The sequence below is a fragment of the Carcharodon carcharias genome, chromosome 10 (genome assembly GCF_017639515.1).
Source record: "Carcharodon carcharias isolate sCarCar2 chromosome 10, sCarCar2.pri, whole genome shotgun sequence".
Taxonomy (NCBI): Eukaryota; Metazoa; Chordata; class Chondrichthyes; order Lamniformes; family Lamnidae; genus Carcharodon; species Carcharodon carcharias.
In genome coordinates, this window is record NC_054476.1 from 18,885,606 (window position 1) to 18,898,602 (window position 12,997).

Below are 12,997 nucleotides of genomic sequence, written 5' to 3' on the forward strand. Positions count from 1 at the left end.
GGATCTGTGTCTGCCTCCAAGACCCCAACAACAACCCTCGCCATTCCTTCTCTCACTACCGACGCACCCTCGCCCGCCCAACCTTCCGGCTCCTTCTGCCTTCTCTCATGCTCACCATTCCCTCCTATCATGTCCACCCTCAATTCGCTCCCAAGGAGGCAGTCATTCACTCCACAAACTCCTCCCTTGCACATTTATCTGGCCATCATCCAGCCCCTTTAATTCCTCCTGCGCTATTACTCCCTCCTTCACCCTTACTCCCTCCTCCGCCCGGACTCCTTTCTCCCGCAAAATCCTTCCCCTCTGAACTCCATCCCCCCACTCCGAACTTCCACCCCACAAAGTCCTTCCCCCCTCCAAACCCCTTTCCCTCTCCGAGCTCCTTCCCTTATACCTTCTTCCCCCCCCGTTACACCTACCTCCGCCAGTTGCCGCATTCTCCCGTTACACCCTCTTCCCTCGTTACACCCTCCCCCCAACACCTTTGTTCCTCCCACCTTCCAACCTCACCCCGCTCCCATGTACACCTCGCTGTCCCAGTCAAACCTAGACCTTCCTCTCCCACCCTCCCCATCTGATACAACTTCCGCTTGCCCCACCAACCCCCCCTTACCGGGCGAAGCAGCCCATGGCCAAGACCATGATGTCCAGGACCATGATGTCCAGAAGCAGACCCCTGACATGGATGGAGACCTCCCACCTTCTGTGAGCTGCTTCGCGACAGAGCCATGTCCATGAGAATCTGCCCAGCCTGTGACGCATGTGTTCCTCCAGGCTCTGGTGGCTGCAGGGCTCCAGCATCGTCTGCTCCTCGGATGTCCGCAACATCAGCAAGGCCCTAACGCTAAGTCCCAACTTCTGCACGTCACACTCTCCAAGACTTGTTCTGGACCAGCGTGTTTTCTCGCTGGCATAGGTGATAAATTTGACGTGGGGGGCTGCTTCTGGCAAGTAGGGCTCGTAACTAGATGCAAAGGTATTAAAATGAAGTTCCCAACGTGGAGCGGCAGGAAAGGTGACCCGCCACTGATGGGTGGAGCATATGATCACAAACTGTTTCCAAGACACCATGAAACTGATTTTTGACCTTCTCGCCATATTGTCCACTCATGCCCGCCATGATGCCCACACGAAAGGGGACGGAAAATTCTAGCCAATGTTTTCTCTGGGAAGCAGCCATTTCAACAAACTTAAAGGTTATCTGGGCTCTGAGCCAAGCCCCATTATGTATAGTTGGCTGTGAGCCCAGACATCAATTAGATCAGTAAAACACAAGTTACTTTATTTCAAAGCTTTTCTTTTGTACATTCCACTATACACTATAGGGTTTGTCAGTGCAAGAAAGTGTGCAGTGGGTCAATGGACATGCAAGTGTCATAGCTTGACATAGGGGGCATGAGGCTCCATAGGGGGCGGATAGAAGGGCAGAACTTGGCACAGGGAACATGAGGGGCTATCAGGGGCGGGTTGAAGGGGAGAGCTTGGCATGGGAACATGAGGGGCATAGATATTGGGTGGATGGGCAGAGCATGGCATGGGGGCCTGTGTGGCCACAGGAAGTTGGTGGGTGGTATGAGGTGGCATGGATGGGGCATCGGGACTGTTTGGAGGGTGAAGGGCAAGGGACGGAGGGTCTTAGTGTTGTTATTTTAACTGGGACAAAGGGCCAAGGTGGCCCGTTTAAATAGCCTGCCTCCGTACTTGGCAACCTCTGTGGCTGCCTCTGCAAATCTTCCCCGTTCAGCTGGCCCAACCCTAGCCTGCAACCTCCCCCCCACCCCCAGCATCGAAGATCCAGTCTTGGCTGGCGTTTTCTCCAGAGGCAGGTGGGCCAAGCCAGGCATTTTCCCGATTCCCCCTACCCACCTCAAAGTTGAAAATCCAGATCATGATCTCAGCAAGGGTAACCATGAAACCCTTGTCAATTGTCATAAAAACCTATCTGGTCCACTAATGCCCTTTAGGGAAGGAAATCTGCCATCCTCACCTGGTCTGGCCTACATGTGACTCCAGACCCACAGTACTGTAGTTGACTCTTAACTGCCCTGTGAAATGGCTCAGCAAGCCATTCAGTTCAAGGGCAATCAAGGATGGGCAACAAATTCCAGCAATGCCCACATCCCATTAGAGAACCAAAAAGACAATCTATCACCATCTTACTCTCAGGCAGAGCATTCCAGATCCTAACTACTCACTGTGTATAAAAGTTATGTCTCATGTCGCTGTTGCTTCTTTTGCCAGTCGCCTTAAATCAGTGTCATCTGGTTCTCAATTCTTCTACCAATGGGAGCATTTTTACCCTATCTACTCTGTCCAGACCCCTCATGAATTCCAGCCTTGTTCTCTTCTCCGAGACCCTCTAACATCTTGTGCTTCGAGTGGTTACCCATTCTCCCCTTAAAAAAATAAAATGATCTCTGCCCCAACTACTTTCTGTGGCAAAATGTTCCAAGCTCTTAACAATTCTGTAAAAACATTCTCCTAACCTACCTCCTCACTCTCAATAACAATTTGAAATCAATGACCCCTCCTTAATGGCCCCAAATACAGGAAATAGTTTTCCTAATTCAGCCCATCAAAAATCCATTAATTCACCCATCTGTAAGCCAATAAGCAGGCATTACCTTCAAGAGAAAGACAAAGGGGAAAGCTGGTAGAAAACAGAGAGTGAATTGTAACTTAATTGTACATTTTAGGAATACAGAGTTGTGTTACAAAAATAAAGCTGTGCCCAAGGTTTTATTACTGTAATATTCGCATGTGTTCCAGTATTGCAGGATGAATAATACAAACCAACAATACTAGACTGACTCAGGGAAATTGGAATTTACCAAGGTCTGCTGCCAATCTCAGAATTTAACAAAAATATCAACAATTATACATTCAGAATTGAGCTAGAATGAGACTGGAGATGAATACCATGAGACAGTTTGCAGTCTCAGCAGGACATGTACACCCTCAGTGAATGTAGGAAGAAAGGCAAATTGGACAAAATATTGAAATAGTTTTGATGTGACTGTCGAACTGAAGTGCAGTGAAAGTGTTTTTCAGATCCAAGCAATTAATACTATCATTGCAGTTTGCCAAAGAGGCTTGTGGATTATTAGAAGGATGGACATATATAAAAAAAGAGAAATGAAGGAACAGAGAAAGAGAGAGAGAGAAAGAAAGGATGAAAGCAACAGAGAACGTAAAAGGAAAAGCTTACATTTAAATAGAGTTGTTCATCTCCTCAGGACATCCCAAAGAGGTTCACAGTCAATGAATTACTATTGTTACACAGACAAATCTGGCAGCTAATTTGAACACAGCAAGGTTCCACCAACAGTTATACAACAAACAACCAATTAATCTGCTTTTGGTGATTTAATTGAAGCATAAAATGTGGGCAAAAGGGGGACAGTTTATCTTCAAGTAGTGCCATAAAATGTTTCCTTTCCACGTTGATAGGCAGAAAGCATCTCAAGTGAATTTCTCATCAAAAAGGCAGCATCTGTGACAATACAACATGTCCTCAACATGTTCAATTATTTTATGTTTGATTATGTGGGTCTGTTTATTATAGATGCCCACTGTGCTTGATTAGTTAAGCCTGGATGACTCAGAGAAATGTAAACAAACTGTAGAAGTTGCTGTAATCTAAGAGCTAGAAGCATGGAGTAGACATTTTAAAATCTCTTGTAAATAAAGTTCCTACACCCATAGAAACATGTATGTCATCTCTGCATAGCTGTGAGTTACAAAATAGACAACACAGCTTAAACAGCATATATTTTACTACATTTCTACTTCTCTTTAGTTCTGAAGAAGAGTTGTATGGACTCGAAACCTTAACTCTCCACAGATGCTGTCAGACTTGCTGAGTTTTTCCAGAAATTTTTGTTTTTGTTTCAGATTTCCAGCATCCGCAGTATTTTGCTTTTTACTTTACTGAAGTGTCAGCTTAGACTATATTCTCAAGTCGTGGAATGTGACTTGAACCTACAACCTACTGACTCAATGACAAAAGTACCACTGAGTCAAGGTTACACTTAATAGGAATTTAAATGAGAGGGCTACTTGAAGTCAAGTTCAAATACAATCAGACTGGTGCATATATGCCTTTTGATTCTCTTACACCTAGACATTAACTGACATGTTGTTGCCATTTATGTGACACCACAACAGCGACCAGGGCTGATCCCACCAGAATACAGTATGACTTTAACATTACATTCTCTTTCGCAAGAGGAAAGAAATGATTGAGCTGATAAAGCAATGAGAAAATAGTATTGTCCTTTTCCCTCAGAGGAAAACCCTACAAGCTAATTATTCTCAATGTATAAACTTGAAATTATTGTTATAGGTAGTATTTGAACCTAAAGAAATCACAATATATACATGCACGATACACATAGGTACACAGCTTAGTAATCGCAGAATCACAGAATTGCTACAGCATAGAAGAAGGCCATTCCGCCCGTCATGTCTGCACTGGCTCTCTGAATGAGTTGTGCACCTAGTGCCACTTCCCTACCTTCTCCCCATAACCCTGCACATTCTTCCTTTTCAGATAAAAATCTAATTCCCTCTTGAATACCTGCCTCCATCACACTCTCGGGCAGCACATTCCAGATCTTAACCACTTGTGCGTGATAAGGTTTCTTCTCAAGTCTCCATTGCTTCTTTTGCCAATTAACTTAAATCTGTGCACCCACCCGCCACCACACCCATAGCCCCGCACCCCCCCATTCTCTATTCTTCCACCAGTGGGAACAGTTTTTCCCTATCTATTCTGTAATAACGCTTACACAATAGTCACTAACAAGTTGTGCTTTGTCCAAGCATGGCGACCCCTTATTAGCTATATTTACCTTTAAAACATATATTGGAAATGCAACAGAATGTTTTCAGTTCATTTTTCATTGCCCCTACTATCAGTATAATGGATCTAATCATAAGTACTTCAGAGAGGGGAAACAGGTCAGTGATACAACCCTCGGTAGCACTTACTGCAAAAGTGCTTTTAGAGGTGAATAAATTACTTTGAGCTATATTTTTCTATTGGGGTTTACACAGATTAGCATCAGCAATAATGTTTTTCTGACAGTAAACAGGAGTTGGCCAATTTCCCAATAATTAGGACTTTTCATTACTCTTCAAGCTTAATGCTGTTGTCAGTAAGAGCCAAACAAGAACACAACATGGTGAAATTTCAGTGCTTCCATCTCTATGAGGATTTCTATATTTACAGCAACTTGCACTAAATAGGGAAAGATTTTGATAAATCTGCTCTCTCACGACCAGAATACCAATCCTCCTGTCTTCCTATTCCAGCTATTTGTTAAATAAGTCTGGCTTGAACCACCCTGTCTAAAAGTCCGATCCAGTTGCTCAATGTCATCAGAATAAAGTACTTCTTGGCATCTGTCTTAAATTTGCAGTTCACAACTTGAATCAATATATTTTTCTCCTTCTGCCAAGATGTAGTTAACAGTATTACTTCAGTTATGATATCTCTATTCCATTAAATTTCTTATTTTACCTCTAATTTTACCTACCACCACTGTCCCCTCTAAGACATGACCTTTCAAGAGAGATTGTGATGTTTGTGTTTAATACTTACGCTTTTTGGTAAATGGACATTTTAGGACATTTTAGTTAAAAAGAATTGTAATATAAAACCTGCCAGTAGGGTGTGCTAAGTCCCGGATGTATTGCCCTCTGGTGGAGAATAAGGAATAAAGGAATCTTCCATCTTTCAAAAGGAAATTGGGGTTCAGAAGCAGATAGTTGTGTGTATATTCTCAATTGTTAAGAAGTGACAAAACACTTCAAAGATTAACCCCTTTACATGTCAGTCTCTGAGTTCTTTCCTTGCTTACAAGGAGCAAAAGCATTGATCTGGGATATAGTGGCTCCCCTATGTCAACTCGCCTGGAAATACCGCTGCCAGTGACAAAAATAGGAGACAACCTTGTTTCAGCACGTGGCAGGCCCCTGGGGTGGCATGTTGCCAGTAGCAGCCAATTAAGAAGCCGACACCGGGGCTGCTGTCCAATTGAGGGTGGTGACCCACCTCCTAGAGCCTCCAGCCAAATCAGAAGGCCTGCAGCTCAGTAGCCTTGGCAGCACCATTGCTAGCAGTAACCATTACTGAGGCTGCAGTTCCAGGATGAGGCCGCATCAATAGTGAGGTGCCTTTGTAGATTTGGTTCATTTTGGGATATAGCCAGGGCCAGGCAGAAAGGCCCTGATCGGGGGGGTGCGGGGGGGAGGCGAGGGGGTACCACTGCCATGGACATGGCCATTGCTGCCAGGGACCCCTGAACTGCCCAAAAGGGGACTGGCACCAACACCACTCCCCCACCACCAGCCCCCTCTGACATCCCCAACCCGCCCAGGAACTGACTGGGAGGCTGCCAGAGTTTACCTGGCATGCTCCCAACGCAGTGATAGGCCCTCCCAACATGGGCAAAATACTCGCAGAGGAAGGAAGTGGTCCTTAATTGCACCATTTAATGGCTCAAATAACTGCCCAGTTGAAGGTCATGCTAATAAGGCTCCCACCAATGGCAATATTCCATGGCAGGGGAAGACACTGACTCCCCTCCTGAAAGCTCCCTCTGCCGTATCAACAGCCCTCCCAACTCCTAGCCTATGTCTAACGGGCTGAGAAAATTCAGCCCCAGACATTCCACTTGCAGCCTGATTGAGCAACACCATGGACTTCTGCATAGACCCTAAAGATTTGAATTCGCCTAATTTGGTTAAGAGAACCCAGCATCCTATTTGTATTCTTTACTGCTTCCTCATGGCGTTCAGGCATTCTAAGCAGCAAGTCCTAACACTAAGACTCTTTCAGCCTCCCATTCGATTCACAGAGTATTCTTGTTTCATATTACTGCTGACATAGAACCATAGAAAAGTTACAGCACAGGAGGAGGCCATTCAGCCCATCTTGTCCATGCTAGCCCGAGGACACCCAGGTGCCCTTTCTAATCCCTGCACCCGGCCCATAGCCCTGGAGCTTACAGCGCTTTAGGTGCAGATCCAGGTACTTTTTAAAAAGCGTTTAGAGTTTCTGCCTCTACCACCAACTTGGGCATCGAGTTCTAGACACCCACTGCCTTCTATGTAAAAAAGTTCTTCCTCATGTCCCCCCTACACTTTCTGCCACTTATCTTGAATCTATGTCCCCTGGTTCTAGAATTCTCCACCAAGGGAAACAACTTTATCCTGTCCACTCTATCTATTCCCCTCATAATTTTGTACACCTCAATCAAGTCACCTCTTAGCCTTCTTTGTTCTAAGGAAAATAACCCCAACCTATCCAATCTCTCCTCGTAGCTGCACTTTTCTAACCCTGGGAACATTCTTGTGAACCTCCTCTGCACTCTCTCCAAAGCTATTACGTCCTTCCTGTAATGTGGTGACCAGAACTACACGCAATACTCCAATTGTGGCCTCACCAGTGTTTTATAAAATTATACATGCAGCACTTTGTATTGGTCTGAAGTTGATTTGCAAACCGCAAATTCTAATGAACTACCTTTTGTAAGATACTGTCTATCTTCTCAGTCTATAGCTTGGTTACATGCAGCAATTTAACAGCGTGCACTACTATAAAAATTGAGGGCTTTTGTGGGCTAGGAACTTACTGAAGCCACTGCTCCAATTCTGGGGAACCTCCATTATATTTTCCCCCATGACTTAGTTTCCCTTCCAATTCTCCACTGCTTCCTTCCCTCTAGGAACAAGTAAGCCATATACCCGGCTAAGTGGAAAATTGCCCAGGTATGTCCTGTACACAAAAAGCAGGACTATTCCAACCCAGCCAATCAGTCTACACTCTATCATCAGTAAAGTAATGGAAGGTGTCATCAACAGTGCTATCAAGCAGCACTTACTTAGCAATAACCTGCTCACTTATGCCCAGTTTGGGTTCCGTCAGGGCCACTCAGCTCCTGACCTCTTTACAGCCTTGGTTCAAACACAGATAAAAGAACTGAACTCCCGAGGTGAGGTGAGAGTGACTGCCCTTGACATCAAGGCAGCTTTTGACAGTGTGGCATCAGGGAGTCCTAGCAAAACCGCAGTCAATGGGAATCTGGGGGTAATCTCTTCGCTGGTTGGAGTCATATCTGGCACAAAGGAAGATGGTTATGGTTTTTGGATGTCAGTCATCTCAGCTCCAGGACATCACTGAAGGAGTTCCTCAGGGTAGTGTGCTCAGCCCAACCATCTTCAGCTGCTTCATCAATGCCCTTCCTTCCATCTTAAGGTCAGAAGTGGGGATATGCACCGATGATTGCACAATGTTCAGCACCATTCACAACTACTTGGATACTGAAGAAGTCCATGTCCAAATGCAGCAGGACCTGGACAATATCCATGCTTGGGCTGACAAGTGGCAAGTAACATTCATGCCACACAAGTGTCAGGCAGTGGCCATCTCCAACAAGAGAGAATCCAACCATTGCCCCTTGATGTTCAATGACATTACCATCACTGAATCTCCTTCTGCCAACATCCTGGAGTTACCATTGACCAAAAACTGAAGTGGACTAGCCATATAAATACTGTGGCTACAAGAGCAGGTCAGAGGCTAGGAATTGTGTGATGGTAGCTCACCCCCTGACTCCCCAAAGCCTGTCCAAAAGGCACAAGTCACGAGTGTGATGGAGTATTCCCCACTTGCCTGGATGAGTGCAGCTCCCACAACACTCAAGAAGCTTGACACCATCCAGGACAAAGCAGCCCACTTGATTGACAAACATTCACTCCCTCCACCACCGATGCACAGTAGTAGCAGTGTGTATCATCTATATGATGCACTGCAGGGATTCACCAAGGCTCCTTTGACAGCACCTTTCAAACACACGACCACCACCATCTAAAAGGACAAGGGCAGCAGATAGATGGGAACACCACCACCTACAAGTTCCCCTCCAAGTTATTCACCATCCTGACTTGGAAATATATCACCGTTCCTTCACTGTCACTGGGTTAAAATCCTGGAACTCCCTTCCTAACAGCACTGTGGGTATACCCACATCACATGGACTGCAGCAGTTCAGGAAGGCAGCTCACCACCACCTTCTCAAGGGATGGGCAATAAATGCTGGCCCAGCCAGCGAAGCCCACACCCCATGAATGAATTTTTAAAAATATGCCTTTGCTGTCAAGGGATATGGAGCAAAGGTTGGTAAATGGGGTTGAGGTACAGATCAGCCATTATCTGATGCAATATAAGCTCAAAGTGCTGAATGGCCTCTGCTCCTGTTTTATCACTGTAATCTCCCATGAGGTATTTTATCAAAGAGCTTTTGGCACTTCCGGTCCATTATGTCATATGACTCTTCTCTCTGCTTCCCCCCGATACTGACCCCTACCCTCTCTAACCTTCCTGACTACTTAAGTCAGGCTGTCTGCAGTTAATAGGTTGAGGTTTTGTCACCTTTTTTCGATATGGGAACAAATTTGTTCATTTCCAGTCTGTTGGATCCTTGCCTGGTCTTCACCAACTCCTTGAAAGTAACAGCTACCGTTTCACAGATTGCATCCCTTGTTTCATGAAATACCCCGAACTATAGTTGATACACAAGAAATTAACAGCAAAGAAACTGGTTGTTCAGCCCAACAGGTCCACAGTGATGTGTATGTTCCACACAAGCCTTCTCCCACTCTACTTCATATCACCCTATCAGTGAATCCTTCTATTCATTTCTTCCTCATGTACTTATCTAGCTTCTTCTTAATTGCATCTACGCCTCAACTATCCAGAGGGATTAATTGATCTTTGCTCCCTTCAGCCCATCTCTGCTTCACTAACATCAAAAGCCTGGAAAACAAATAACATGCATTTGATACTGGAAAGCATATTGTTAGCTTTCTCCCAGATTAGAAAAAAATCTTCCAAGCAGTTGTTATTTAACATCCTGTTCAACTACATATTTCCCTAAAGGTTTTGAACTTCTTTCCTGACTATCTTTTGATGTGTAGTACTGGAAGATTTTTTTTTTGGGCATTCTGTTTTGTATCTGCTGCTGTGCCCTTTCCTAATTCTGTTTCAGTATCTTATTTATGATCTGATTCCATACAGCTTGATGCTCAACCCAACTGTCCTCTCCCTTTTAGCAACAAGCTTCATTTACTTTGGTTTCTCTAATCTCCCTCTAAATTGTCTGCTGATCCAATTTGGAGCATTTTTATCAGCCAAATCAGGCCAAAATTCACGGTACAATGGTCACTATCATCCAGCAGTTCAGCTACTTCTACTCCCGAATCAGGTCAGATGCAGGGACTAGGGCGGAATTTAACAGCCCCTCCCGCTGGCAGGATTTTCCAGGCCCGCCGAAGTCAATCGGCTTTTGAATGGATTGCCACATTTTACAGCCCTGCCCCTGCCACAACAGAGCGTAAAGCTCCATCCCAAGTCTACAAGAATCCATCTGCCTCTTAAAAGCTCTCTTGATGCACCAAGTCAGGGAGCTGGCACACACGAGGTCAGAGTTCTTCAAAAATGTGTGCATTTTCTGTTGGGCTAGTTGACGACACTATCAGTGCCAGATTTATTTTTGCGTTTTTTTTTACTTACAGCAAGAAATGTAGAGTTATTCTGCTCATTTTAACCTGCAAGTCTGCAGTTATGTTGCCTTGGGCCCTTTCTGGAACACATCTACCCTATGAAATACAAAGTTCCCCAGGATGCGAGCTCAACTACCTTAATTTCCCAAATGTCACCCAAATAAAATAACCTTCCCCCATTTGTTCTTTGAATCCTTCACAAATTTGCCCTGAGTTAACCATCTGTTCAATTCCACAGCATCAACATTCCCAGTTACCAATAGTTACCAAAAGCTGTTTAATTTCAAATATTTCTGACATTCACGTAGGCTGTGCCCCCTCAGCCTCTCTATGTTTGCTGGTTTTGTTATCTAAGTGATATGTATGTCCACTATCATCTGTAAAGCAATTTAAATCCAAAATACAACAGCAGGTGCAATCAAAATAGTCATAAGTTGGTAGTTATGCAGGAAGCATACTTAGTGGCCAAAATTTACTTCCAAAAATACGAGGTCTTAACAACAATCTTGTCGTGTTGTGTGGTACGATGAAAAGCTTGCAATCCATTGAAGGTAAGGAATAGAAGAGAAAGCAAAACACAATGCAGAATCAAAAGAAATAGTCAGAAAGCATTTGCACTTCTTAGCATCTTGCCCACAATCTTCACATTTACAAAATGGAGACTTCAAGTGATAACTAGTCCTCGAATGTATGACCCTTTTTATATGGTAGCTTTATTATTTGTCTCTTTTACAAACTGCAACATAGTTAGTGTAAAAACGAATGAATTGTGCCTAATTGGTAAACCAAGTGTGAAACACCGCAAAATGACCAAGGTGTTATCAGTTGCCTTACTTACGTCGACATTCTTTGCAGCATTTGCCCACTCTATACACTGGCCGAAAATCTGGTGGGCAGTTTAGAGGAGGACATGTAACGCGCCTGCACTCAATGGCTCCATTCTGAATAAAAGAGAAAAGACAACGATCAGGAATCAACTTTTACTTCTTAATGGTTCATGTGAGTTTATCCAACAAGCAACTGAGCGTTACAGACCCAAAGGACTCAAGTTCTCTCAACCTTGTGTGCTGACTTAGTTGATCTATGCTAAGGAAGTGATAGGAACCTCTACAATTAACCTCAAAACCTCTGGAAAATTAAGTCTGGGTTGCTGTCCCCAATTTATCCAACAACTCAGACTGTAAATGTGTGGAAGGGCAATGAATAAGGAAAGGATTGACTTCAGTTGTGATATTAGCTTCTCTTTCTATTCCCACCCACCATGCCGCCAAAATAGTCGGGTGGTTTGCTGACTCTCCATGTTAATGAACAATTGGAACTTGAGCAGGGTGCCCATTGAAGTGAATAATTAAGGGTTAATTGAGCATGTTTACAAAGCAATTGACCCCAATATTATGCTGCCCACAACATAACACAGCTGGCATGGGCAGGCAGTTGGCAACCCATTTTTGAAAAATGTTTTTAAAAGGGTGGGAAGGAATGGGGAGGGTACTATCTTTGGGGTGGGAGGGTGCCCTTTGGATCCCTTGAGGGCACAACTTGAAGAGAGTAACCCCCTTCCTTCCTCCCCACCTGCACTGCAAAACCCACACGCCCACTCATCCCCTCCCCAACGTGCCCGATCCCTCCCTGCCCTATACCCTTGTCTTACCTGAGTTCAGGATCCAATGGGGTCTACATCCTGGGCTTGCTTGCAGTCCCAGCAATGCCCACTACTGAGCTCTGGCAATGCTGGGCTGCAAGAGCTGCCAGCTACTCTGATTGGCCAGCAGCCCAAAAGGGCGGGGCTTCTTCCCAGTGAGGGACTGAAGTCCCACACTTTCCTTGTTGTTGCACCCTACAGCATGTTACTGCTGCAGGACAGGCTTTTTTCCCCAATCGGTCAGTGCATCTGCCCTCCCCAACCCACCCCGTAAGATCCAATCCCATATCTACTCCTGTTGTTCAAGAACTAATCCTATAATTATGTTCTAAACATTTTAGGCAAATTACCACAACCATGTGGCTCATTTAAGTAGTTTTACAAAAACTATTAAAATGTAAACATAATCCAAAAATTTACAGATTAGACAGGTTTTATAGACAGTTGGGTTTAGGGTGCATGTTTCCTGGTGGTCAATGCTCGTACTTACTGCAATTCTTGCATTTTGTGACCCTGGTTTACGTAATGTAGAGGTTAAAACATTATATACAGTTAGAGGCTTGGATTTTTTTTTCTAGTACTGTGTGCCTGGTTCAGGTTCTGTAGTTTTGGCAGTACTGCACAATTTACATAATTTGACTGCAATCAACCTTAATATTAGATGCCAGTACAGTCTGATTTCAAATTATCAAACTGGTGTCTTTTGGTGCCAGGAGGCAAGTGGAAAGATCAAAAGTTCCCTTTGGCATTAGATCAGGCATCAGTTTTCATTCTGTGCATCATGTT

At 44.4% G+C, this 12,997-nt stretch overlaps 1 protein-coding gene across 6 annotated transcripts in view; it reads right to left on the reverse strand.

Moving 5' to 3' along the window:
• LOC121283444 (protein kinase C-binding protein NELL1-like) overlaps positions 1-12,997 on the reverse strand; it is an 839,758-nt gene that overhangs the window by 672,385 nt on the left and 154,376 nt on the right. For all 6 annotated transcript variants that reach the window (XM_041198022.1, XM_041198019.1, XM_041198018.1 and 3 more), the window contains one exon: positions 11,408-11,510. In XM_041198022.1, coding sequence (XP_041053956.1) covers positions 11,408-11,510 — 103 coding nt within the window. The remainder of the gene's footprint in view (positions 1-11,407; positions 11,511-12,997) is intronic.